At 41.3% G+C, this 23179-nt stretch overlaps 1 protein-coding gene across 2 annotated transcripts in view; it reads left to right on the top strand.

Moving 5' to 3' along the window:
• LOC111216310 (syntaxin-binding protein 5-like) overlaps positions 1–23179 on the top strand; it is an 88514-nt gene that overhangs the window by 48689 nt on the left and 16646 nt on the right. For both annotated transcript variants that reach the window (XM_022737804.1, XM_022737803.1), the window contains exons 6-15: positions 3623–3686; positions 4816–4899; positions 13241–13364; positions 15012–15090; positions 15848–16002; positions 18193–18265; positions 18487–18634; positions 20701–20768; positions 22228–22268; positions 22584–22804. In XM_022737804.1, coding sequence (XP_022593525.1) covers positions 3623–3686; positions 4816–4899; positions 13241–13364; positions 15012–15090; positions 15848–16002; positions 18193–18265; positions 18487–18634; positions 20701–20768; positions 22228–22268; positions 22584–22804 — 1057 coding nt within the window. The remainder of the gene's footprint in view (positions 1–3622; positions 3687–4815; positions 4900–13240; positions 13365–15011; positions 15091–15847; positions 16003–18192; positions 18266–18486; positions 18635–20700; positions 20769–22227; positions 22269–22583; positions 22805–23179) is intronic.

Here is a 23179-nt window from a genome sequence, read left to right as displayed (position 1 = left end):
AGTATATAATGGACTGTGTGGCATTATAGTTCAGTCAGTGCTGTAGGCATTAAGGACATTGCAGTAAGGCCACATGTAAATCTGTTTGTTCACGTGATGCATAATTTGTCTGTGTGTATGCAATGTGCTGCATATGTCAGAATTTTTGTATGTGTGTAGCTGGCAGCATCTGTGTGTGTGTGTGTGTGTGTGTGTGTGTGATTTGATTCAGCTAGATGGTCACTGGGCACAGAGAGCCGGGGAGAAGTGGGACAGGAGTGGTAAAATGTTAACAGCTTACTATGACACATAGTTCACGTGAACGTGTTAGCCCGGGGCCCCTCCTGTTCCGTCCTCTTCCATTTGCTCCCGCTCTCCCACTCAGGACCCTGAAGCTATTGTAAATACTTGTTTGAATTTTTCATGCTTTTACGTATGTTCCTGCACACTGTGGTTTTAAGCATGATGTGTGAATGTTCTCAGCTGGTACCGCAGTGCACTGATAAAAAGAGCCCTAGTATCCTTCAGCATCTAGTATCAGACTCCAGTATCCAGGAGTCTAGGCTGCAGGTGTAGACCTGGTACAGTGACCTTTTCTGGGGGACACAGCCTTAATCCACCACCCTATGTATTTCATGGTGGTAATTACATGTCGTTTTGCTGTTTCAAATTATTTAATTCAGTACAAAGATTTATATCAGTAAAAGATATCATTATTCATAAGGTCCTGCCTCAGTCTTCACTGCAGTCCTGGATTTTAAATGAATTACGTCTCATGCTTGTTCAACCCATCAGCTCAACTATTGCTTTAAATGCAACAGAGTTATCACATAATGTTTGTTATTGTTGCTTTTGCTGTATTTGAGTTAGATTTTACCCAGGGAGCAGCATACTGTGCTTTACAGTTTAGCTAACAAACACACTGTCATTCAACAGTAAAAGGGGATTGAGTGCAAAAAGCTACTGGTTTGGTCAGTTTGAGGATTTGGTATGAATTTGCTGTTTGATCATGTTCTGAAAATCTCTACATGTCCTCACTGAGGTCAGGGTGGACCAGCACAGCTGGGAAATGTTTTCTATTCTGAAATAATCATATATAGCAATCATGTATGATTGCCTGAAAAATCATACATAATGATAACAAATTAGCTCCAGATATATCCTTTACATAAGTTCCTCTGGGTTAGCACACACACAGTCACAGTCGACTGAGGTGACATGAGGCCACATACGGTATGGGTCTGCTGCAAACAGGCTTTTCAAGCCATGTTGCTGCGGAGACGCTGTCATGGTGACTGCGCCTCTGCTGCCTCAGAGGGTGTCACCCGTGGTGACAACAGATGTTCGGGACTTCACTGTGCATGTGTGTTTCAGTGCACATGTGTGTCTGTGTATGTAGTTCAGCCCTTGAATAGGTATGCTGACTGAATACCTGTGCTTTTATTCATACATGCATAAAATCAGAAACCCCTTTTCACTAATAATTTGTGTGTGTTTGTGTGTGTTTGTGTGTGTGTGTGTATGTGTGTGTGTGTGTATGTGTGTGTGTGTGTATGTGTGTAAGAGGACATGTGGGTGTGCTTTGACTGAAGAGATGTTTTAAAATTAAATGAGGTGTTACTCTTCCTATTGCTTAAACATCCCCCCTGCATTGTCTATGCACCCAGAAACAATTGCTTTACATTGTGTGTGTGTGCAGTCAATGGTCTATATTCTATAATGTCATGAAGACATCGTTGTGTTGGGGGGATAATTGATATACATCTGATGCAGTAGAGGTTTATAAAAGACGACTGTCTGGACTGGAGGAGCTAAAGGGAGACGACCTTTAAGATTTTATGATGTACCGAATGAGCGTTATATTTGCCATGAGGCATCAGTCATATATGTGACATGAAAGACTTTGAATCGGCAGCTGAAATACAAGAAAGAAGCTGCCACTGATACAACAAGAGTAACAAGCATGCGTAGAAAATATGCACTTATAAGCACACATACCCAAATGTTCCTGTCCCTGAAGCCCTTTTTACTTCGTATGCAAAATGCAGAGTTATTAGCAGTACACAGGCAGAAATGTGTGGTCACAGGAGCGTGTTGAAGTAGTTAAGCAGGCATGTGTGTACATGTGTGTCCGTGTGGTGTGTGGGTGGGTGGGTTTGTGTGTTTGTGTTTGTGAGTATGGATGATTTTTGGGAGCCTGTCTGCGCTCTGCCCATCCTGCCTCTGTTGCCATGGTGATTCCTTTATCTCCAACCTGAACGTGTATTTGTGGACTTTGTGAATATGTTCACGTCAGATTTATTTACTGTATAACAACAGGTTTTAACAAAACAGATTTGCTATGGAGTCTCACAGGGGAACATAAAATCCTGAAACAAATGAGAATAAACCATGTGGGACAGGAGAGCGAGGCTTTTATGCGTACAAGTTGCTTTTTTGTAATTCAGAGAGAGGGTAATTGTTATGGGTGTATGTTTTCCAAAGGGGCTGGGTGTCAAGATGTGTTTTAATTGTGCCGTCATGCAAATGTGTGTGTACATGTGCGTGCTGCTGTGGACGGCTGTTAGCTGAGAGACAGGCAGTGAACGGGGATTAGATAAATCAACAGCTCCAGCTGCAGCAGAGCTTAGGTAATAAGGCTCCGGCACTAACAGGCTAAATATAGAGACAACTGACTGACTCCCTGCCTGCCCACTAACTGCTACCTTCCACCACGCATACACACACACACACACACACACTCACGCACTCACGCACACAGTACTATAGGTTCACACAGATATGCGGGACTAACTGAACAGGGTTCCCTGCTAATTGATTTCCATCCAGAATACGTTTTTGGTGAAATATGTACATCTTTTAACAGTTTGATATTATCATCAGCATGTCCTGGCCTTTGCCGACAGACTATGGATGAAAAAAACTCAGCACTGCTAAGACGTGGGCCAAAACAAACATTACTTACATTTGGTTGCAGCTCCTTCCTCTTCCTCTTCTTGTCAGGCATCCATGCCCTTTCTCCCTGGTTTTGGGGTTACGTTTCAGGCTCTAATAGTCACTCTTTTTCAGCTGTGACCTTCTCTGGCGCTCCTCAGCCCACATCATATCTTTAAGGCAGGGCAGGTTAGGTAAAATCCTGCTGCCACGTGGCGCAGAGAGAGGAGATTTGACATAAGGCTGTCTGGAGGGTAAAGCACAGACAGAAGGGGGAGAGGAGGGGGCCGGCCGAGCATTTTGTGCCATCGTCTTCACTGACATGCAAATGGACACACGCACATACACACACACACACACACACACACACACACACACACACACACACACACACACACACATATACGCCGACACCCAGGCACATACACATGGTCATTGGGGACTGTCTGACCTGACAGAGCCATCCATCACAACCTTCAGTGAGTTTATGTCTTTGAACAGCCTTTTAGAGCCTTGGAGTGATTGGCAGCTCTGTCCTCCCTTGTGGACCTCCTCCTCAGGTTCAAAGACACTTGCTTCCCACCTTAACCCTCTCCATATCACTATACAGTATGTGTATGGCCTTGTTTTGATGTGCTTTGTGTCTTAAAGAGAAAAACACTCTCTGTCTGTCTCTCCCTTTGTCTTCCTCTTGTGTTTCTCTCATAAGGTCCTCCAAGGCTCACCCTGGACCAGTTGTCCATATAAGCGACAACCCAATGGACGAAGGAAAGGTAAACTTTTTTTTTCGACCCACACACTCTCTGTTGTTCTGAGTTGATAATAGCAGTCAATCTCTTGCCTATATCAATCACAGACAGCAAGTGCATATACAATATTACATTACTTACCTTCACCCTGGCCTCAAAAGCATTCAGTCTCATTTAAGATCCTACAAAGGGCAAGATGTTGTTACCTTGGCGATAAATTACTTTTTGGTGTTGCAGCGAGAGCAGACAATCAAGGATTGTGTCTGTTTTTTAGCATCATGTCGCTTGACGATTCAGTGATTTTGTCAGCAAATGTAAATGAAATGTGTAATGGAAAACCAATTTTGTAAAAAAAAAAAAAAAAAAAAAAATGTATTGTAATGGTAAAAATGTATTTCTGATGTGTAACGCAACTTTTATTTGATGAAATATTTTAAGCCTGCTTTATCGCCACTGCCTTTGTTGATGCATTGTCACGGTCAGCGGAATAAACCACATGCTCCGTGTGTGTGTGTATGTGTGTGTGTGTGTGCATCCGGGGCCATGTGCGTGTACATAATACAAACAAATCTGGGACCTACTCATAATAAATCGCTTTACAGTACAACCCTTTGTCAAAAACTTCATATACTGTCCAACCAGTAGACATTCAGATCAACTATTAACATAAATGTTTATTTCAATAAAAATACCTCAAGAATAACTTGATATTCTTTGCTGTATCAATCACCCTCAACATCACGTGCTCATTGTCGCAGCACACATCGTGTAGAGCTTTGAGTTGGTGATTTCCATTGTACAGTTAAAATAAGGCCCATTATGTATATTTGATTTGCTTTAGTGACACATATTTGAATTTTCAAGGATTGAGACTATGTTGTTTCCATAAATAAGTCTTCAAAATCAAATAACAGCCTTATCCTTCCTGTTTCTAAAAAATCTCTTTGCATGTTCGGTTAGCATCTCTTGTGAACCCAGGTGGGCAGGTTTCTCCCTGAGCCACTGTCGCCTACTTACACCTGACTTCCTTTCATGCTGTGCGTGAATGTCAAATGTATTACTTCTTTCTCTGCCCATGATGGGGTCTATTATATCTCCTCTCTGTCATCTCTGCTACCTATCTCTCTGACTGCCTGTCGCTCTTCCTTTCCAGCTTATAATTGGATTTGAGTCTGGGATCGTGGTCCTGTGGGATCTGAAATCAAAGAAGGCCGACTATCGCTACACTTACGATGAGGTAGGCAAATCCTCCCTATTTTCTTTCTTCTCTAACCGCTTTCAGTCACACCCCCACACCCCCCCCCCCCCCACTTCTGATCTACAGAGTATCTTTTAATACAGGAACTGGGGATTAAATCACATATTCATGAGCTGATGTGAATGCAGTTGTGCATGTGTGTGCATGTTAGAGAGTTTATTCCTAGAACAAACCCGGAGTTTGAGATAGTTTACTACAGCTGACAAGGCTTGTGAGTTGAGCATGTTTATGTAGATCACACATACTGTACATACACACACCTCTTTGGGAGTGAGTCTCCTCTCTCATCTGTGTTTTTAAAAGTGATGATCGTACAAAAAGAGAGTGCTGACTGAGAAAAAATAGGACTTTCTACTTCCTGTAGGGAAGAGGGTGACAGGGTGGTCTCTATAGCAGCTCTAATGTGTTGTTTAATGAAGATAAAGCCGATGTTTTGGTTTGTCAGAGAAGAGTTTTTTGGGGTTTTTTTTTACAGCCAGTTTTAGGCAAACCTGCCGACTGAATCTGAGCTATCCAGCAACGAGAAGAATGAAGAAGCTCATCAAAATAATTCCTCAACATTCGCTACTCCTTTAGAAAGTTGGAATTATGAAATATGGGAGTCACTTTGCAAAATAAAACCATAAAATCAGTGTCTTTTGTTGGCGCTTTAGTAACTAAAGAACATGTTTTTTCGCAGTAGTGTCAGTTACAAAGAACAGTTTGTGAAATGCATTTTTTTAAACAATGTTATGATTTATACAGTACAGTGCCATGTGTTCATGTCTCTTGAGTGAAGTTGCAAGGTTGCACGGTGATTTTACTTGCATATTATGGTTGTAAAAAGGGCAACTTCATTTTGTAAAAGGTCCACCTCCTTAAAGCACTGAGTCATGTGGTTTTATTGGCTTCCCCAGAGGCAATAGTGTGTGTGTGTGTGTGTGTGTGTGTGTGTGTGTGTGTGTGTGTGTGTGTGTATCTATAAATAATGAAGATACAACAATAAAACATAGACACAGTGTCAGAGCTGCTCCCATTCTCTCTGGATCTGGCATGTGTCAAACCTAGAGTGTGTCTTGGTAATTTAGCTTGACTGTGGTATATTGATAAAACAAAATCTGTATTTCCTCTCATAATACATTACCTACATCCATTACAGTTAACATCACAATCCACATACATCACTGTCCAAGCTGTCTGTTATTTGTTGCCCCTCAATGTCTTAGTTCCACATCTAGTTGCTGTATTTGGATTGTTTTGTGATCTATAATGAATGTGATCAAATGTGTGACGGACTGTGGTTTCCTGGTGGTTTTGGAATTGGATATTCAGAAAAGCCCAAATGCAGCTAATGCATGTGTTTCTGCTCTGTCTAAGCACAGCCTGACCTTTCATAACCCATGGTTTAGAGTCTTAGTGGAAACTGAATATGACTATGAATAGGAGATCTCATTCATAAACTTGTCATGGAGGCTTAAGCCAACTGAATGGCTTTGGGTACCAATGTGAACACTCACTCACTCAAACACACACACACACGCACACGCACACACACGTGCACACAGTCATCATGTACACGGTCATACAGTGATATCCATAGTGCTTAGACACAAAGCCAAACCACCTGTTTAAGACAATTATGATAGTTGTAACACTCACGCTGGTGCTCACCTCATCGGCAGCGCTGTGGTGCTGTAAGCAAGCTGAGATAACAAGAGTCACCGAGGACGACATAGACATAAAAATTTGAGTGTTTTGTATGTTCAGTACGCAAGAAACTCTCTCTCTCTCTCTCTCTCTCTCTCTCTCTCTCTCTCTCTCTCTCTCTCTCTCTCTCTCTCTGCCTTTGCTCTGTCTCCCTCTCTCCCCTCAGATAAGCTAATATCCTCCCGCTGCTCCTGGGGCATTACAGTCTCTAGTATTGAATCTCCCAAGGGAGCTCATCTCTTCTCTCCAAACCCCTACAGTTACACCTCTCCAGAGACTGGGGGTTGAGTGGGTGGGAATTTAGTAGGGATGGGGTGGGCTACTGCTTCTCCTTTCGCTCACTATGGTTTACACTGACAAAGCAAAGCAGCCTGCAGCAAACAACCGCTCTGTCATCTCTTTCAGAATGTCTTGGGGTTATTCCCCTGGTTAAAATCTCAGAGTCAGATATCTTTAAAGTTTAATTTGGCCCCAGACCAGCCTTCAAGGGCACTGGAGACAATTCTTGTGTTCTGCCGTGCTGCATCACTAGTGAAATGTGGTTATGGTTGCTCCATGACTTTTTTAATAGTACTGCTGTGGACAGTGGTGTAGCCAACACTAATTAAATGGACTGAAGAGAGAGTGCCGTGAGAGATGAACACACCAGTGGCTTTGTGGGGGAAAGGGTGGGAGTTATAGACAAAATGTAGGCACTACATTTGTCTGTTTACAACTGAAATGGCTCTTATATTCTTATATACTGGCCTCTGTTGATTGGTGGACTCTTCTCTGATGACGTGTGTGTGTTTATATATATATGTCTGCTGACCTAAGCATAGTAAAATCCAGGATTTCTGGTTCCTTACCAATCCTTACAGTTTTTGTCCCATAAACTCAACATCAACCCATTATGGTATGATAAGGTTTTTTTGTATCTCTCTCTATATACGTATATCAAAATATTTATACAGTATGTCATGGAATATCAGTGGTGTAAAAGCATATTTCAAGCGTTATGTGTTGAACTTTATAGTCTTATTTGGAATGATGACAGAGACAGTGAAGGCTGAAATGTCCAACATCATTATGGTTGCTATGGAAACATGGGTCTAATTTGATGTGAAGATATAGATGTTTTGCTTTCCTAAGCTCATTTGTGCCATTCAACATATATTTATCATAATTATGAGTTATTTGCAACGCATGGATTAGTTGGTACAATGAGAATCGTTTGCAGTCATTCACTGACATCATGTGTGCAAACTCCATCTCTGTTAGACCTCGGCAAACAATGCTGCTTGGTGAAATAACTTTTTACAGCTATCAAATCCATTGTGAGCTATAGTCTTCCCGCTGTGCACCCTTTTCCCTGCTGTGTGCTTTCATTCAAACACTATTTGCCTAGGAGCTCGCCGCCAAGTATCAAAGTTGTCGACTGAAATGAACAAGAAAGGTTTTCTTCCTCTTCTTTTCAGCAGCAGAGTAAGGCAGCAGACCATGGAGTGATGGATTCAGACTTTGGAATGAGCATGTCTTAAAGCGTAGTTTAGTTTTGATGGAAGTTTCTGGATGTTTAAATAAGTGAAAGGCAGTCTATGATTTCAAAGGATAGACACAAATGGTCTGCTGGCTCCTGTGTTCTTGGCGCATTCATAACAATTTTTGCAAACTTTCTCACAGAACATCAGCAAGTAGAGTGCACCTAAGGGAAGTAATGAAATAGTTTTGACCCAAATGAAAGCAGCTGTTAGACTGCAGAAGTGTCAGCAAATTGGGGGAACTTAACCTGGCCTCCAGACAACAACAAAGTTTTCTGGCGGAGCGCAGACATACAGCACAGAAGATAAAACTTGTGTTTGTACAAGATCTCAAAGAGCTGAGAGAGCACGACTTCCACTCTGTGTCTTTCAGTGGATTGTCTATTATTAGCTGTGGATCGGCAGCATGGGTTTCCAGTGAGTGCTAGCCAGAGAGCATCCGTCACCCTGACCCTGCTCCACTCTGCTCCGTCTGACTCAACACCTTGGTCTGAGTCTGGCTCTGATGAATGTCCGGAGTCCCTACTTCCCTCCTGTTTATCTCCTGGTGGCCATTGCTCACTTAGTGTTTTGTATCTGTTTGAATGAATTGCTTTAAAAGTAAATCATGGATGATTTTTTTTTTTTTTTTTTTGTATCAAAGTACCAAACTCAAACTCAATTTTTTCAGCAGTTCGTACCCAAAAAGGATCTAATTTTCAGAAACTGGATACCTTCATGTCAAACATGTCATACACACTTATAAGTAAGCACAAATGCAACTCACAACATGGTGTGTAAAAATATGCACCAAAACACAAAAACTGTGGGGTGAAATATTTGCTTTTATTTGTCCAGGAGCAAGCCTCAACTCTCCAAGCTATCACTGAAGGCCACCAGTAACACAATAAAAAAGTGCAAAGTAATTCCCACAGCCACTGCTCATTAATTACTTCCTTTCCAAGCAATTCATTCAAACAGATTTTTGGCTATGGAGGAATTTGTGTTATCGGCAAATGTTAAAACCAAACTTTAATAATGAACAACCTGATGGCATTTCAAATGCTGGATGCAGGTTCAGTCAGATTTAAAACAAGTTGTCCTAAACTAATCAGTAGCACTTACGTACTTAACAATACGTTACCAGAACATATTCTTTTTGATGGACAGCTCAGTTGATTCTATTTGATATGTCCTTGTGCCATAAATCCCTCCCATTTAAAGTATTTTCTTTGCCTCTAAGACCTGTTGAGAATACAGACTATATAACTTAACTATTCATAGCTGATGGATCATGGTGTCAAGTCTGGCGCAATATCCATTAGTGGATAGAATATCACTCTTTATATGATGGTCAGTCTCTGTGGGGCTCTATCCATCAGGATGGGCTGGATGTTACTCTTCATAATACTCACTCCTGCTAGAGAAAAAAAAATCCCACACACAATTCTTGCATTCAAATTATTTGTTAATTTAATAAAACATAATTCCTTGCAGAAACAAATACATCGAGGTGTTTATTTTGTTGCGTCTGATCCGTAAAGCTGGAGATCATATTTCTAACCATGTTAATCACTCTGTTGGTCCAACACTGTGGTCCAGGATAAAATATTGGATTCCCATCAATTTTGCTACAGGCATTAATGGTCTCCAAAGGTAGAATCATAACTTATTACCATCTTTACTTTTTGGCCTAGCTAGAACGAATTAAAAAAAAAAAAAGTCCTGTCATCATGCTAGCAACTCTGTGAGGCTGTAACTACAGTAGGCACACCCATGCTTCAGACCAAATGCTAACGTTAGCATGCAAACATACGGTTGTACTCAACATTACATTTCCTGCTCCTATCATAACTGATGATTTTTAATATAGCAAAAGTCTTGACTGGTCAATTGAAGTTCACAGGGGCTTTGCTTCTTTCAGGGCTTATATAATAACCATAACATAAAAACAGAAACAGAATGGATTTCATGTTCTAAAACAAAAAAAGGATTTCTCTATGGAAATCACTGTTGACATACTTGCCCTCCAATGCTTGTTTTTTAGATTAAGCCTTTTTCGGTTGAATGTTTGTCTACTGGAGCTGAGTTACCATTGCTGTGGGAGCCCGTGTGTGTGTGTGTGGATGTGTGTGAGGCACTTCAGGGCTAAGCTGTCTTTGTGCCCCAGTGTGACACAATGCTGGCAGAAGCTATTTTAATTAGGGCTGTGATATGCATGTTTAAGTGTACGTCTGTTTTCCTTCACCAATCTCCGTTTGTGTGTGTTTCATCTTCGTCGTGACCGTGTGTGTGTGTGTATGTGAGATTCTAATAAGTGTTGACTGAATTCTCTCATCCTCCAAAGACCAATCTGTGAAAACTGACCTATAATAAATCATGAAATTAGTCTTTTTAATTGGTATTGTTTGATATGATGAGTACCATGTGTTTCAATTATCCTACTTATTTTCCAATTAAGCACAGTGCATTGTTCCCTCTTGGGACTGTCACAGTGAACAATGCACTGATAGATTTCTAGTGCTCAGTCTGTCCCCGTCAAGCCATGTCTGAATGGAAATTCTCACAAAAGTGTGATAACGGTTAGCATTTAGCAATTTCTTGATCTACAGATCAAATTCTTCATCTAGGCTACAGTCAACGCAGAGAAAAACATCTTAGACCCTCCTCTTCAATCCAAACTTCTGTTCTTTATTGAAATCTATTGAATCTATGTATAAATAGAAATAGAATTGGAACAAACCTGCAAGATCAAACACTCCCAATGCCAACGGTGGACCCAGATCCCCAAGTATGTCTAATTATAAGTACAGCTTACACAGTCAGGGATAAATCACTTCAGTTCCAGAATGTGGGATGCTAAAAATTTTTTTACAGAATCGGAAATTTGTTCACAATGCATTCATGACGCCTGCGGGAACTACATCAGCACCGCTTGCCACTGCATACTGGTGAATCACTTCTGGCAACAAATCAATGACAAACTACCTTTCCTTCTAGGCCCCTGCATCCCACAGTGCCTGCTGCTTTTGCCTATAAGGACACACACCTGCCACCAGCTTAAATAAGGCGCCTAAGCCATTACTCATTGTGCATTTTTCCAAGAAAACAAATGATTGTGAATAGGTAATCAGGAAACTCTTTGAGGTCGTGAGAGGGAATGAGTCATTACCTGCGTAATGAGATACCACCTTGAGTCAGTTTGTCTATGGAGCATGACCATAGCTCTGACTCATCAAGCTCACGGTGACCTGGAGGAAATTCCATTGAGATAACCAGGATAAGGAAACCTTTGAAATTCCTCAAACATGTGCATCCACAAACATACACCCCAGGAAACTTCTGATTGGTTCTTATTTGGATACAAACTCCAGTATCACTTTATTAGTTTCATCTTTGTGAGTTTAAGATCTGGCCTATGTAAAGGATGACATAACTTACCAGCAAGCAATACATGGAGTTCATTACCCTCCACGACGTATAAACATGGGACAGGGAAAATTAGATGTGTTGTGGTGAGCAAATCACTGGTGTCGCATGAGCACGAGCCGACGCTGTTTCCCCATTTAGTTATTCTCTGAAAAAGTCCAGTGAGCCCGACACACAGAACCAGTCATGACTAATGAAGCACTGAAGGCAAACTTGATATATACTGTACACCTAAATGAATAGAAACTGCAATTGGAATAGAGTGACTTAACCTGACCATGTGTTCACATCGGCATCGACGGCGGGGTCATCATTCATTTCAGATGTGAGACAAGGAGCAGTGTTTGGGAGACAAGGTGACAAGGAAAACCAGTGGCAAGTTAAACTGTCAATAATGAATGGAGCTTTAGCCAGAATTGCATAATATTGAACAGTGCAAGGTGGAAAAGAAGCAGTCAATGAGTACGACTGTCAAAACAAGCGTATACAGGGAGAACATTTTTCAAAATAAGCTATACCAAATTCTAGCCATTGTCATTGTCTCTGAAAGAAAGAATATTATGCCTCCAGCCTTGTAAAAGACTGCTTCGGAAGCGGTTGTGAGCTCCACACAGATTTGGTGCACGTCGTCATATTTACTTAATGTCAAAACATTTGCTGGGTTTAATTATGAGCTATGAAAAGGGCATCAATAACCGAGGATGCCCTTTCCTGGTGCATACTTTGGTCATGATGTGTTTGTGTTTTCAGTGATTGCTTGTCAGTAGATAAATCATGAGCCGGGCTAACAACAGCAACAAGACTGTTCATATGATGCGGAAGATGAGAGGACAGGGGGGGCACCGTCTCTCCAACTCTTGCCTGTCTCTCCTTATTTTTCTCTTTATCTGTTCGCTTGTCTCTGAATAAGTTTCTCCATTAGGTTCATTTTTTTTCACCTGCGCCTTTGTCTTGTTTTCGAGGACTTAACTCAAAGCCCTGTTAGCGTTCATGGATTTTCCATTAAAAACTGTCGATATTAGAGTTGTGATTATTTTTATTTAATCTTTTGCTTACATCTTAAATGCACATTGCTGAGAAACTGCAAACCTCAAACTTTCATTTGTGATAATCTATTTTGCCCTCTCTGCTTCTTCTCTTCTTTTTGAGTTGTCAACACAGACTAACTAAATACTTTTATATCGCCTTAAATCATAATTAGCATCTCAAATCCATGGCTCCAAATGACACCAGATGAACCTGAATGCACTGGATCAACTGTGTTCCATTTATATTGTATGTTGAAGACAAAATGTTTTCTTTGAGCGAATAGGTATCTATATGAAATAGGAATGTTAAATTTTTAACCATGCTAATTAAACCTTCCTCTTGACATCCCTCAATAAAATGACCAATCCATTCCCGCTTATTTCACACCCAGCTAATAGGTTATATAAAAGCTTCTTCTAACATATGCACTTATGCCACAGGAAATGATCGGAAGTCAGGGGCCAGAGCCTTTTTCTCACTTTCACCATCTGTTCAAGAGTATATCCAGAGTCACTGGTGTTTAACCCACATATGAACATTAGGTACCGTATGGCTGTGGCAATGCTACAAACTCTTAGCGTATGGGAGATGGTGGCACATGATGTTTGATCCTGCTGGACCACTGACCCCCAACCCACCCCACCCTACCCTCTTGCTTCCTGCCTGTCGTTTCCTAGGCGATCCACTCAGTTGCCTGGCATCACGAGGGCAAGCAGTTCATTTGCAGTCACTCAGATGGAACTCTGACCATATGGAACGTCAGAGGCCAGGGCAAGCCGATACAGACAATCACCCCACACGGTAAGGAGGTGGAGACACACACACACACACACACACACACACACACACACACACACACACACACACACACACACACACACACACACAAACAAACACACATACACACACATAGGGGCTGTGTCTGAAAGTACTCCCCAAGTCAGTCATTTCCTGCTTTCTATACAACTGATACTCTGTAGTGTTCACATAGAGTGTGGGAATTCTGGGAGGGTAAGCAGTGTGTGATTTTGCTACACAGACTCATATTTACTTTTTTGAGATTTCTCTAATCTTTTCTGGGTTTTTTTCTTGTTTGTTTTTTTTGAAGGGGGGGGGGTTCTGTGTGTGTGTGTGGGGGGGGGTTATCCTCCATAAACATCTAAAACGTGTTCAAGTGAAACAGTCTGAGACAAGAAAATTGCAACTTGTGATGAAGGGTTGCTAGTGGACATTGCTTTGTATTGAGGGGTGTAAAGAAAAAAAGTTGGAAACCACTGGTCCAAATAAAATGATTGATAGGTGCATCCATTTTCATATCAAGTCCAAAAAGTCTGATTTCTTATATACCACTTATGGTACAATACAAGTTTTCCAGTACATGTTACCAGTGCGTTCAGCTACCTCTGTCAGTAACATGAACCACTATTCTTTGTAGCCCTCCCTCAAAAGTCTTCCTCCACACGCCTCCCTCATCGTTTTCTCATTTCAGTCAGAGGATTATTGTCAGTTCAATTATGCCCTGCCTCTGTTTGCTTTACTTTGTGTCTGCATGCACATACATTAGTGCTGGTGCTCTGTTTATTTCCTGCAGAAAGCAGCAAGTCTGCTCTTTTGAAGATGTATTTTAATCCATACTCCTCTGCCCCCCACCCCACACACAACTACTCATCCCACAGAGCACATTGACTGTTCCCCCAGATGAAGGGACCTGGAAGAAATAGACAGAGTGTGTGAGAAGCGACAAATGGACAAAGAGAGTAAGAGAGTCAGAGAGAGGAACAAAGAAAAAAAAAGAAAACAACAACTTCTAACCAGTTTCTCAAGCTGGTTTTATGTGTAGGGGACTGCAGAAAGGATTTCACCACACAGGCTTTTTAATTAGTTGTTGCTCCCACTGCTGCATGCATAATTAGTTTGGTATTTAATGGGCAATTATGCAAATTCCTTTGACAGGTTTAAGTAAGGCTTATAAGTCTTCCTTTAATTGTCTTTTTAGATATCTGTTATTTAGATGTAGTTATTAAAAGTAAGTCTTTATTATACAGACCTGCCTTCTATAACCTGCCTGCTCTGTTTGGCCTGCTTCGGTAATAGTTCAGATATATTCAGTCACTTATTGCGCATTCTGATACAAAAATATGCGTAGGTAGGCACACGTAAGATGGATGGGCAAATTTTCCTCACATGGACCTCCCGTCAAGTTTGAATAGATGGATTCTGTAAATCATCCATGAGCGTCACACCTTCTTTGCATGTCCCTGCCCCTGCATTTCTTTCTCCTCTCTGATGTATAGGCCTTTATTATTGTCTCGCTTCTCTTTTCGAGCTGTGTTTTAAGTGCAGCTTAAGGGGGGAGGGGGTTGAGATGACAGGAGAAACAAGAAAAGAGAGGCGGTGAAATGGGAGTGAACTGGCAAACTGAAGTAACTTCTGTCTGTGCTATTTTAGGAAAACAGCCCAAGGACGGGAAGAAGCCAGAGCCTTGTAAACCCATTCTCAAAGTGGAGTACAAAACCACTAGAAATGGGTAGGGTCCCTCACTCTCTCCCTCTCTCTCTCTCTCATATACACACAATGACATACACTTACACACTTACACATATGCACATATGCTTGGGTGAGATCGTGCTTAATTATACCCACTTGTTGCAAAAGACACAACAAAGGTATTTACAGGGTTTTAAAGCTGTTGCAGCGGCAATGTGAGTTACAAATGTGCATGTACCTTAGACAAGGACCGCCCACAACTCAGTCTTATGTCAATCCAGCAGAACCAACCAATTTCTTAGCAACAGGCTTTCTTTAGCCTTAGCCATTAGGTTGTTATTTCCTATGTAAGTGATAATATACTTGGAGGTGTTTTGGTACAGAAGGAAGGCAACGCCACTTCTCTTAACCTGCTTCTTCAGCTTCAGCCCTGTTATTATTTTTGTGTGTCGGGACACCTCAGAGTGCACTTCACAGTCACTACAGAAAAAAATCTTTTGCAATAATAAGTATTCTTTTTTCAAGTTTATATGTAGTCAGATTAACTCATTCTTTCTGGTAATTGGTGGCAAATGGCAAATCCATAATGTCATGATGGTTACCTGCTTTAATGTATCTTCTTAAATAAAAAGCCCTCTATATAAAAAACAGTCAATTTTTATGCCTATGCTTTTGTGTGTGTGTGTGTGTGTGTGTGTGTGTGTGTGTGTGTGTGTGTGTGTGTGTGCGTACGTGCGTGCGTGCGTGCGTGCGTGCGTGCGTGCGTGCGTGCGTGCGTGTGTGTGTGTGTATTCCAGGGAGCCCTTCATAATCCTGTCTGGTGGTCTGTCCTACGACACGGTGGGCCGGCGGCCTTGTCTGACGGTAATGCATGGGAAGAGTACCGCTGTGCTGGAGATGGACTATCCTATAGTAGATTTCCTCACACTCTGTGAGACACCATACCCTAATGGTAAGTGTGTCTTTGTGGTGTGCATGTCTGTATGGGGATTACCATCATATCCTCCTTTCTGGCAATGCATTACACTTATGCACACACACACCTTTCTGTTTTTTAATTATGTTGGATTGCTTGCCCTTGTGTTTGTGTGTTTCTGTAATAAATATGAAATTTCCCAAGGGGAAGGATCCTATTTCAGTTTCATTATCCAACACACAGAATATTACATTTTCATTTCATCTTTTTGTACACAGTCACCTTCCATCTAAATTAAATTATTGTCTTATTTCCTGTATTGACGCGTCAACAGCTAAAACAAGCCAGAGTGGAGATGAATGGTATGGGACCCTGTGTGTATGTAATCCAGTATGTAAACTGTGGTGCAGGGTTATCTGGTGCATATACAGCTACAGGAAGGATTAGTGAGTTATATAACAATGGTGACTTCATTATATCACTGGCAACCTGATGTCACCACCAGCTGATTTCATCTGGATAATGGACATTACTGGGTCTTTGGATTACACAATACATGTCTGGCTGATAGTGTGTGTGTGTGTGTGCACACGCTTAAACCAGTGTTAGTGTAAGTGTACAGGAGGCTGGTAATCCATGATGATGTGGCTGAAGATGATGCAATGTGCACACCATTGTGACAACAAATGGCATAAAGACAAAGTATCTGATTAAAACACATGCTAGTACAGGCAGAAGAAGTAGGAGAGATGTACAATACTCGGACAAAGACTCATTAAAACTGAAGTGTTTTTAAACTAAATTTAGCTTAGCTTTCAGACAAAACACTTGTTTTCCCACCTTGTTGGAAATAAAGGTTAGTTACTTTTATTCTGTATTTTTAAAGCTTAAAGCTGCTATAATCAATTAATTACTTAAGTTGCAATTTTTCTGTCTTTTAGCTCATTGTTTTGGTTTTCCAGCCATCAGCTTTACACTTTGATTCACCCCCCTGCTCTCCTAAGCATCCTTCTTTCTCTTTATCATAGAAAAAAAACCCTTTGATTAGCTGATTTGTGATTTCTTTGGATCTTTAGCTAAATTAGCAGTGAAGGGGGCCATAATTATAGTCGCTATTCCCTGCTCCCAAATCCTGAAAGTGACAGACATGGCGACAGTGATGTGAAGTTGCATAACGATTCACAGCAGAATGTGGATCACTTGTAAGGCCAGCGCCGGGGAGGTGAAAGGAGCAAGAGAGTGAGATGTGTGGCGACAACAGTTGTCAAAGTGTTTTAACCTTGGTGTACTCTGACAGTCTGGGACCTGCCACACTGAACAACAGATTGTTCTCCCAACACCATTTTACACCCACACACCTCAAATAGTACATATTCCTGAACAGTAGGGTGTGTGAGGCTATTTCCAGATCAAATATCCAAAATAAAAAAGGGGAACGGTAGCAACTGTCTATACATAATGCAAAGTCCTGTGCTTTATTACTGCAGTGGACCCAGACAAAGCTTGAGGGCAGCAGGTGATTTGAGGTTAGAAAGGCAATCTTGTATTTCCTTCCTTTCCCATCAGTTTTGTCAAGGTGCCCTTTAGCCATGTGTTTAACCCCCCAGCTGCTCCAGTTAAGTGGCTGTCAGCAGAAAACAGTTCTGGCCAACTTTCCTCTGGGCATGTGATCAGTGTGAATCTATGAAAGTGGAGCAATCTTTGCATGCATTCACTAAAAAATGTTCTGGTTAGCTGGATATATTAGTATTCGATATATTAGTATTCGCCTCTAAGACAAGCGTACCTTGAGTCTTATCGCTTTTATAATGCCGGAGTAGGACAGGAGACATGATGTAGTTTACTGAGCAGCATGGTGAAATCTGTCCTGGCTCCACCGCTGTGCCGCTGTAGATGATGCCGTTACATTCATTACAAGAGTTTAAAATCTATTACAGGGAGACTCGTCGTAAGGTGGCATATGAAATTCTACTCCTGAATAAGATTCATACAAATATTTAACCAGAGCAATATCCCCCACAGTTATAAATCACATAGATTAATAAATTTTAAAGCGTTAAGCATTCCTGCCCTCACATCTTCAGGGCACAGATATGATAATAACATTTGCCATATAAAGTCTGGGAAATTCCTCCCCTGTGGTTTGCAGGTTCCAGGGGAGTTCTCTCTCAAGAAATTACAGAACCACTTAAAGTCTGGCCTGATGAATGGCTTGTCTCTGTGCAGATTTTCAGGAACCTTATGCTGTGGTGGTCCTTCTGGAAAAGGATTTAGTGGTGATCGACCTTGCACAAAATGGGTGAGTCTGACTTTTAAATCACATATCGCAGTTGACCTATTAGTGCTTGTTATCTTTATTATATATTATCTTTATTGCCTCTACTTTACATCACGGTATAACTTACTGTCGTGAATCTTATTCTCTAGTTTGCATGCGGGACTGGATGAGACTAACGCACTGATCCTGAAGACAGAATGATTTAATGAAGAATGACTCTGTCTGTGCTCTCTTGTTCACAGTTACCCCATATTCGAGAACCCCTATCCTCTGACTATCCACGAGTCTCCTGTGACCTGCTGCGAGTACTTTGCCGACTGCCCTGTGGACCTCATACCTGCACTTTACTCTGTTGGCTCGCGGCAGAAACGACAGGGCTACAGTAAAAAGGTACATGTACTATATAGGAAACCTCTACTGTATGCTGTAACACCGCATCCTATTGTTTACTGATGACCTTTTTTTTTTTTTTTTTATTTATTACTGCTGAGGAAGCCAAAATAGAAATATTCAGAAATCATTCTCCATAATTCCTGTAGACAAATTTTACACATTCCCATGTTTAACTGACCTGCTGTGCAGTTAATAAGTCAATTCCAAACCCGACTTGACCCGTTAATATAACACCTGGCCCAGAGTTATAGGCGCAGAGCTGCTGCTGGACAGTCAAGGCTAAAGGTGCATGATAATAAATTATAAAAATGAAGGCACTGATAGTTCATTCAGGAGCGGAGACACCCTCCATAATTCCAGTGCACTGCGTTCACATGTATTTCCCTCTGCTCGGAACCAACTCAGTGGCATAAGTGCACATTCACGCCTCTCCAGAATCCTGCTTACTTTACATGCTGCTGGCACAGCTCTGATATATTCATTACATATTTAAATCTTTAAATGAGAAACTGGGATTTTATATTAACTGACCTTGTGCGTTTTTTGAAATACTAACAGGTAGATGAATGTTTTCAAACATGCAGAAGTTTAAAAGTTTAAATCATTAAGCTTGTAACTATAACCAGCCCTGTTGATATTCCTGCAGCTGCTGCACCATTATACATCAGCTGCCTGTTAATTCTACCATTGACAGTGTATTCGGGGCGATGTATAATAATATTTGGGGTGTTTTCTTTGTGAGAGACCTCAGGCTTTCTCCCTCTACTCTACCTCCTGCTTCTGTATTCCTCTTTCTAATAATGTATTCAGCCTCTGATCTACGCTGCACCCAGCTGCGCCTGGTTGCGCAAGTTGCTGGTCATACCCATTTATGTTTGTGCTTGGAGAGTTTGCTTGCGTTTGCATCTGCGCTCTATTTCAGAAAAATAAAGCCCACAGTCTTGTTTCTACACCTTGTACCAAATTACACACTGTAGTTCTTTCTGGGAAACTTCATGGGAAATTGCCATGAAATTGCGGACCTGTTAAAAAAAGTGAGACTGTGCTGCTACAGAAATCGCTAACTGCTCTGCGTCATCATGGAGTGTACTTATTTAAGCAACAAATTACAACTACTTCACTCACAAAAGAACTCTTTGAACACACACACACACACCTTTAATGTATGAAAATGCAATATTATCCCAAAATTGGAATTTTCTTTCATGTTGTGTGTAGCAGTGCCATAAAAGAGCTAAAATCCTAAATGAGAAAAATTCAATGTTGCACACTACACCCTCGAACCATCCTGCCGTACACCAAGAACAACAAGCTTACACGATAAAGGACACTTTAATACGTCACTCCACATAGTACATTAATTTGTATTAGTGGTACTAAAGTATATTTCTCAATGTTTCCGTGAAGCCAAATGGAGTATATAATAGTGTCATATTACCTAACGATCCACCACTCCTTCTGCACACCTCCTCTCTCCTCTCATTCTCCTCTCTTATCCCTGTATCATCTAAGACAGACCCCCTGCTCTTTCAGCCATTATGCATGTCTATGTTCTTTTCTCTGTCACCTTGTTCTAGCTTTCTGTCGGAAATGTCAGCATGTACTGACCCAAACTGGCTGCCTGGTGTCCCTGCTTTTCCTACTTTTTTTTTTTTTTTTTTTTTTGTTAGCGAAGGCCTGGCTGAGCTGCAGGAGGGCTTTCTCACATAAAGATCACCATGAGTCATCCTGGTGACCTTTGTATGTCTCGATGTGTTCAAAACCAAAACCCCCCACCAACACACACACACACACACACACACACACTTTCAGATGGCAACACACACACTCATCGAGGTGTATAATCTTCTGTATAATTGCAAGACGTACACAGAGGATTTCCTGCCTGCTTTTTTCCCATGCGCGCTCACACATTCACAGTTTTATCGCGCCATCTTTTCCCTAAAATCAATGTTTCTATTGACACGCTGTTTATTGACAAAGCTGTACTCCTTCCTGTACTCTCTCATTCTCTCTAATGCAATGTGTGTGTGTGTGTGTGTCTGTGTCTGTTGTCTAAGCAGGAATGGCCTATTAGTGGTGGAAACTGGGGTCAAGGCACACAAAGCTACCCAGAGATCATCATCACTGGGTAAGACAATACTGATTTCATTAGCATTATCATTATCGTCTCGCCGCAACTCAATTACTTTCACCTCTCCTGCACTGTCAGGTCAATGCAGCAGAGGAGCCTGTGTTAAAACATTTACTGTAGGGCTTTATACTCTCCAATCATGTGCACTTTGTTCCATTTTGATGTTTATTATCGCCACACTAAGCTGTCAACAAGAGGAGAAGGGGCGTTTTTAACGCAACACACACGCTGAAGAAGTGACATTGAGGTATGGGTCTGGCAGTAGGAGGCTCTCGCTCCTCTCCTTCCTCCCTCTCTCATGATGTATTACTATTCTGTCCAGGTTTCTCTCTCTCTCTCTGTCTCTCTAAGAGTGCAACAGCCTGCAAAATATTTCCCTCCCAATCCACTCAGCTGAATTGGCAACAAAAACAATGAGGAGTGAAGAAAAAAAAAAAAAAAAGACAACCAAAATACGTGTTATTTTCTGACAGTGTTCTTTTCTGTGACATTATAAAATGGAGAAGCTGTCGGGTCTATCGCCTGCTGATGAGTGTAATCCTGTGCACACTCATTACACATGTGTTCAATTCATTTTTAGGGCAGTTATCAATATGTGGATAACCAAGTGAATTTACGCTAAATGGCCAAAATTGTGTCGACATATGAACATTTCACTTGATTCACGTGATTGGCAAACACGTCATGCCAAATCCGTGGGCGCTAATGTGTTGTCGTAACAGCCTCTGCTTTTCTGGGAAGGCTCTCCGCACGATTTTGGAACCTGTTCTGCAGAGATTTGCTCCCATTCAGTCACAAGAGCTTTAGCGAGGTCTGGCACTGATGCCGAGCGACAAGGCCTGGCTCAGGTGTCGGATTGGGTTGAGGTCATGGCTTTGTGCCGGCCAGTCGAATTCTTCTACACCAAACCTGGGAAAGCGTTTTCTTTATGGACGCCACTTGTGTGCGCAGGAGGCATTGTCATGTTGAAACAGGAAAGGACTTTCCCTAAATTGCTGCCACGAAGTTGGAAGCACGCTATTGTCCAAAATATCACTGTATGATGCAGCATTACGATTTCCCAGAGTTGGGACTAAGGGGCCTTAAACATTAAAAACAGCCCCAGATCAAAAGTACAAAAAAGTATGTGGACAAGGATGTCCATATACTTTTGGCCATATAGTATACTTAGTTATTCTAAAGGAGAAAATTGGAGACTAAACAAAATGTTTTGGTTTGAATATATTTAATTTGTTTTGATTTTCTACATGGACATCAGATTTTTGTTGCAAGTGCCGTAGAACAGCAGAGTAATTCAAAAATGTTTTTGTGAGTAAAATCGATATTCTAGAGATGTCACTTACAAAACTGCATTTTTAACTTTTATCTGTGAAATTGTGAGACAGCAGGTAGCAAATTTAAACTCATCTCATGGTCTTTCTCTCTTGTTTTTCTTTCTTCTCCCTTCAATACGCAGGCATGCTGATGGAACCGTGAAGTTCTGGGATGCTTCTGCAAGTGAGTCCTCTCAGCGGCTAAACTTTATTTATTCTTTACAATTTTTAATTAATTATTGTCTGGAATTTTCAGACAAACAGCAGACAGCAAAGGACATTTTGAGCTCCAATTAAAATTTGAAATAGAAATGGTAGATAAAGGACAGGAAATCTCATGGAACAACTTGTAATGTTTTGTCTTGTAATAATAATTCATTATTTCAAGTTCAAAGCACCACATAGCCTCTGATTTCATACTTTTCAGAGCCACATTTTATATCTATGTCTGATGACCCTGGATTGCAACTGATATTTTCTGACACCTTTTTTTCTCTAGTAATGCTCCAGGTGCTCTATAAGCTCAAAACAGCCAAGGTGTTTGACAGAAACCGGTCCAAGGAAGACAAGGGCAGCACGGATGTGTCAGATGAAGACCCCTTTGCTATTCAGATTATGGCCTGGTGCCCTGAAAGCCGGATGCTGTGTGTGGCCGGGGTGTCAGCCAATGTTATCATCTACCGCTTCAGCAAGCTGGAAGTAACTACTGAGGTGGTGCAGGTGGGTAACATCTTTTTTTTTTTTTTTTTTTTTCAAACAATTACTAAAAACACATCTATTTTCCCTTCTCTTTTCATTTTAAGACCGTTACACACACAAACACACACACAGAAGCATGGGCGAGAACACGGGATGTAACTCTGCAGCTGTTCATCAAGAATTACATTTTCCTGTTTGTTATTATTTGCCATCAGCACTCACTCTTTCTGCTGCTCTAAGATGGTGTGAGACATATGCACAAACACACACATGCGCGCGCGCACTCAAAGATCTGCCGAGTCAAAGGCAGTATATGGTTGCCATGCCAACAGACGGTGCAGTGAACAAGCAAAGTGAGAACGTCATTATAATCTGCCTTGATAGCGACGTAAATGC

The sequence above is a fragment of the Seriola dumerili genome, unplaced genomic scaffold (genome assembly GCF_002260705.1).
Source record: "Seriola dumerili isolate Sdu_G_001 unplaced genomic scaffold, Sdu_1.0 BDQW01000025.1, whole genome shotgun sequence".
NCBI classification, from domain to species: domain Eukaryota; kingdom Metazoa; phylum Chordata; class Actinopteri; order Carangiformes; family Carangidae; genus Seriola; species Seriola dumerili.
This window is presented reverse-complemented; position numbering and strand designations above follow the sequence as displayed.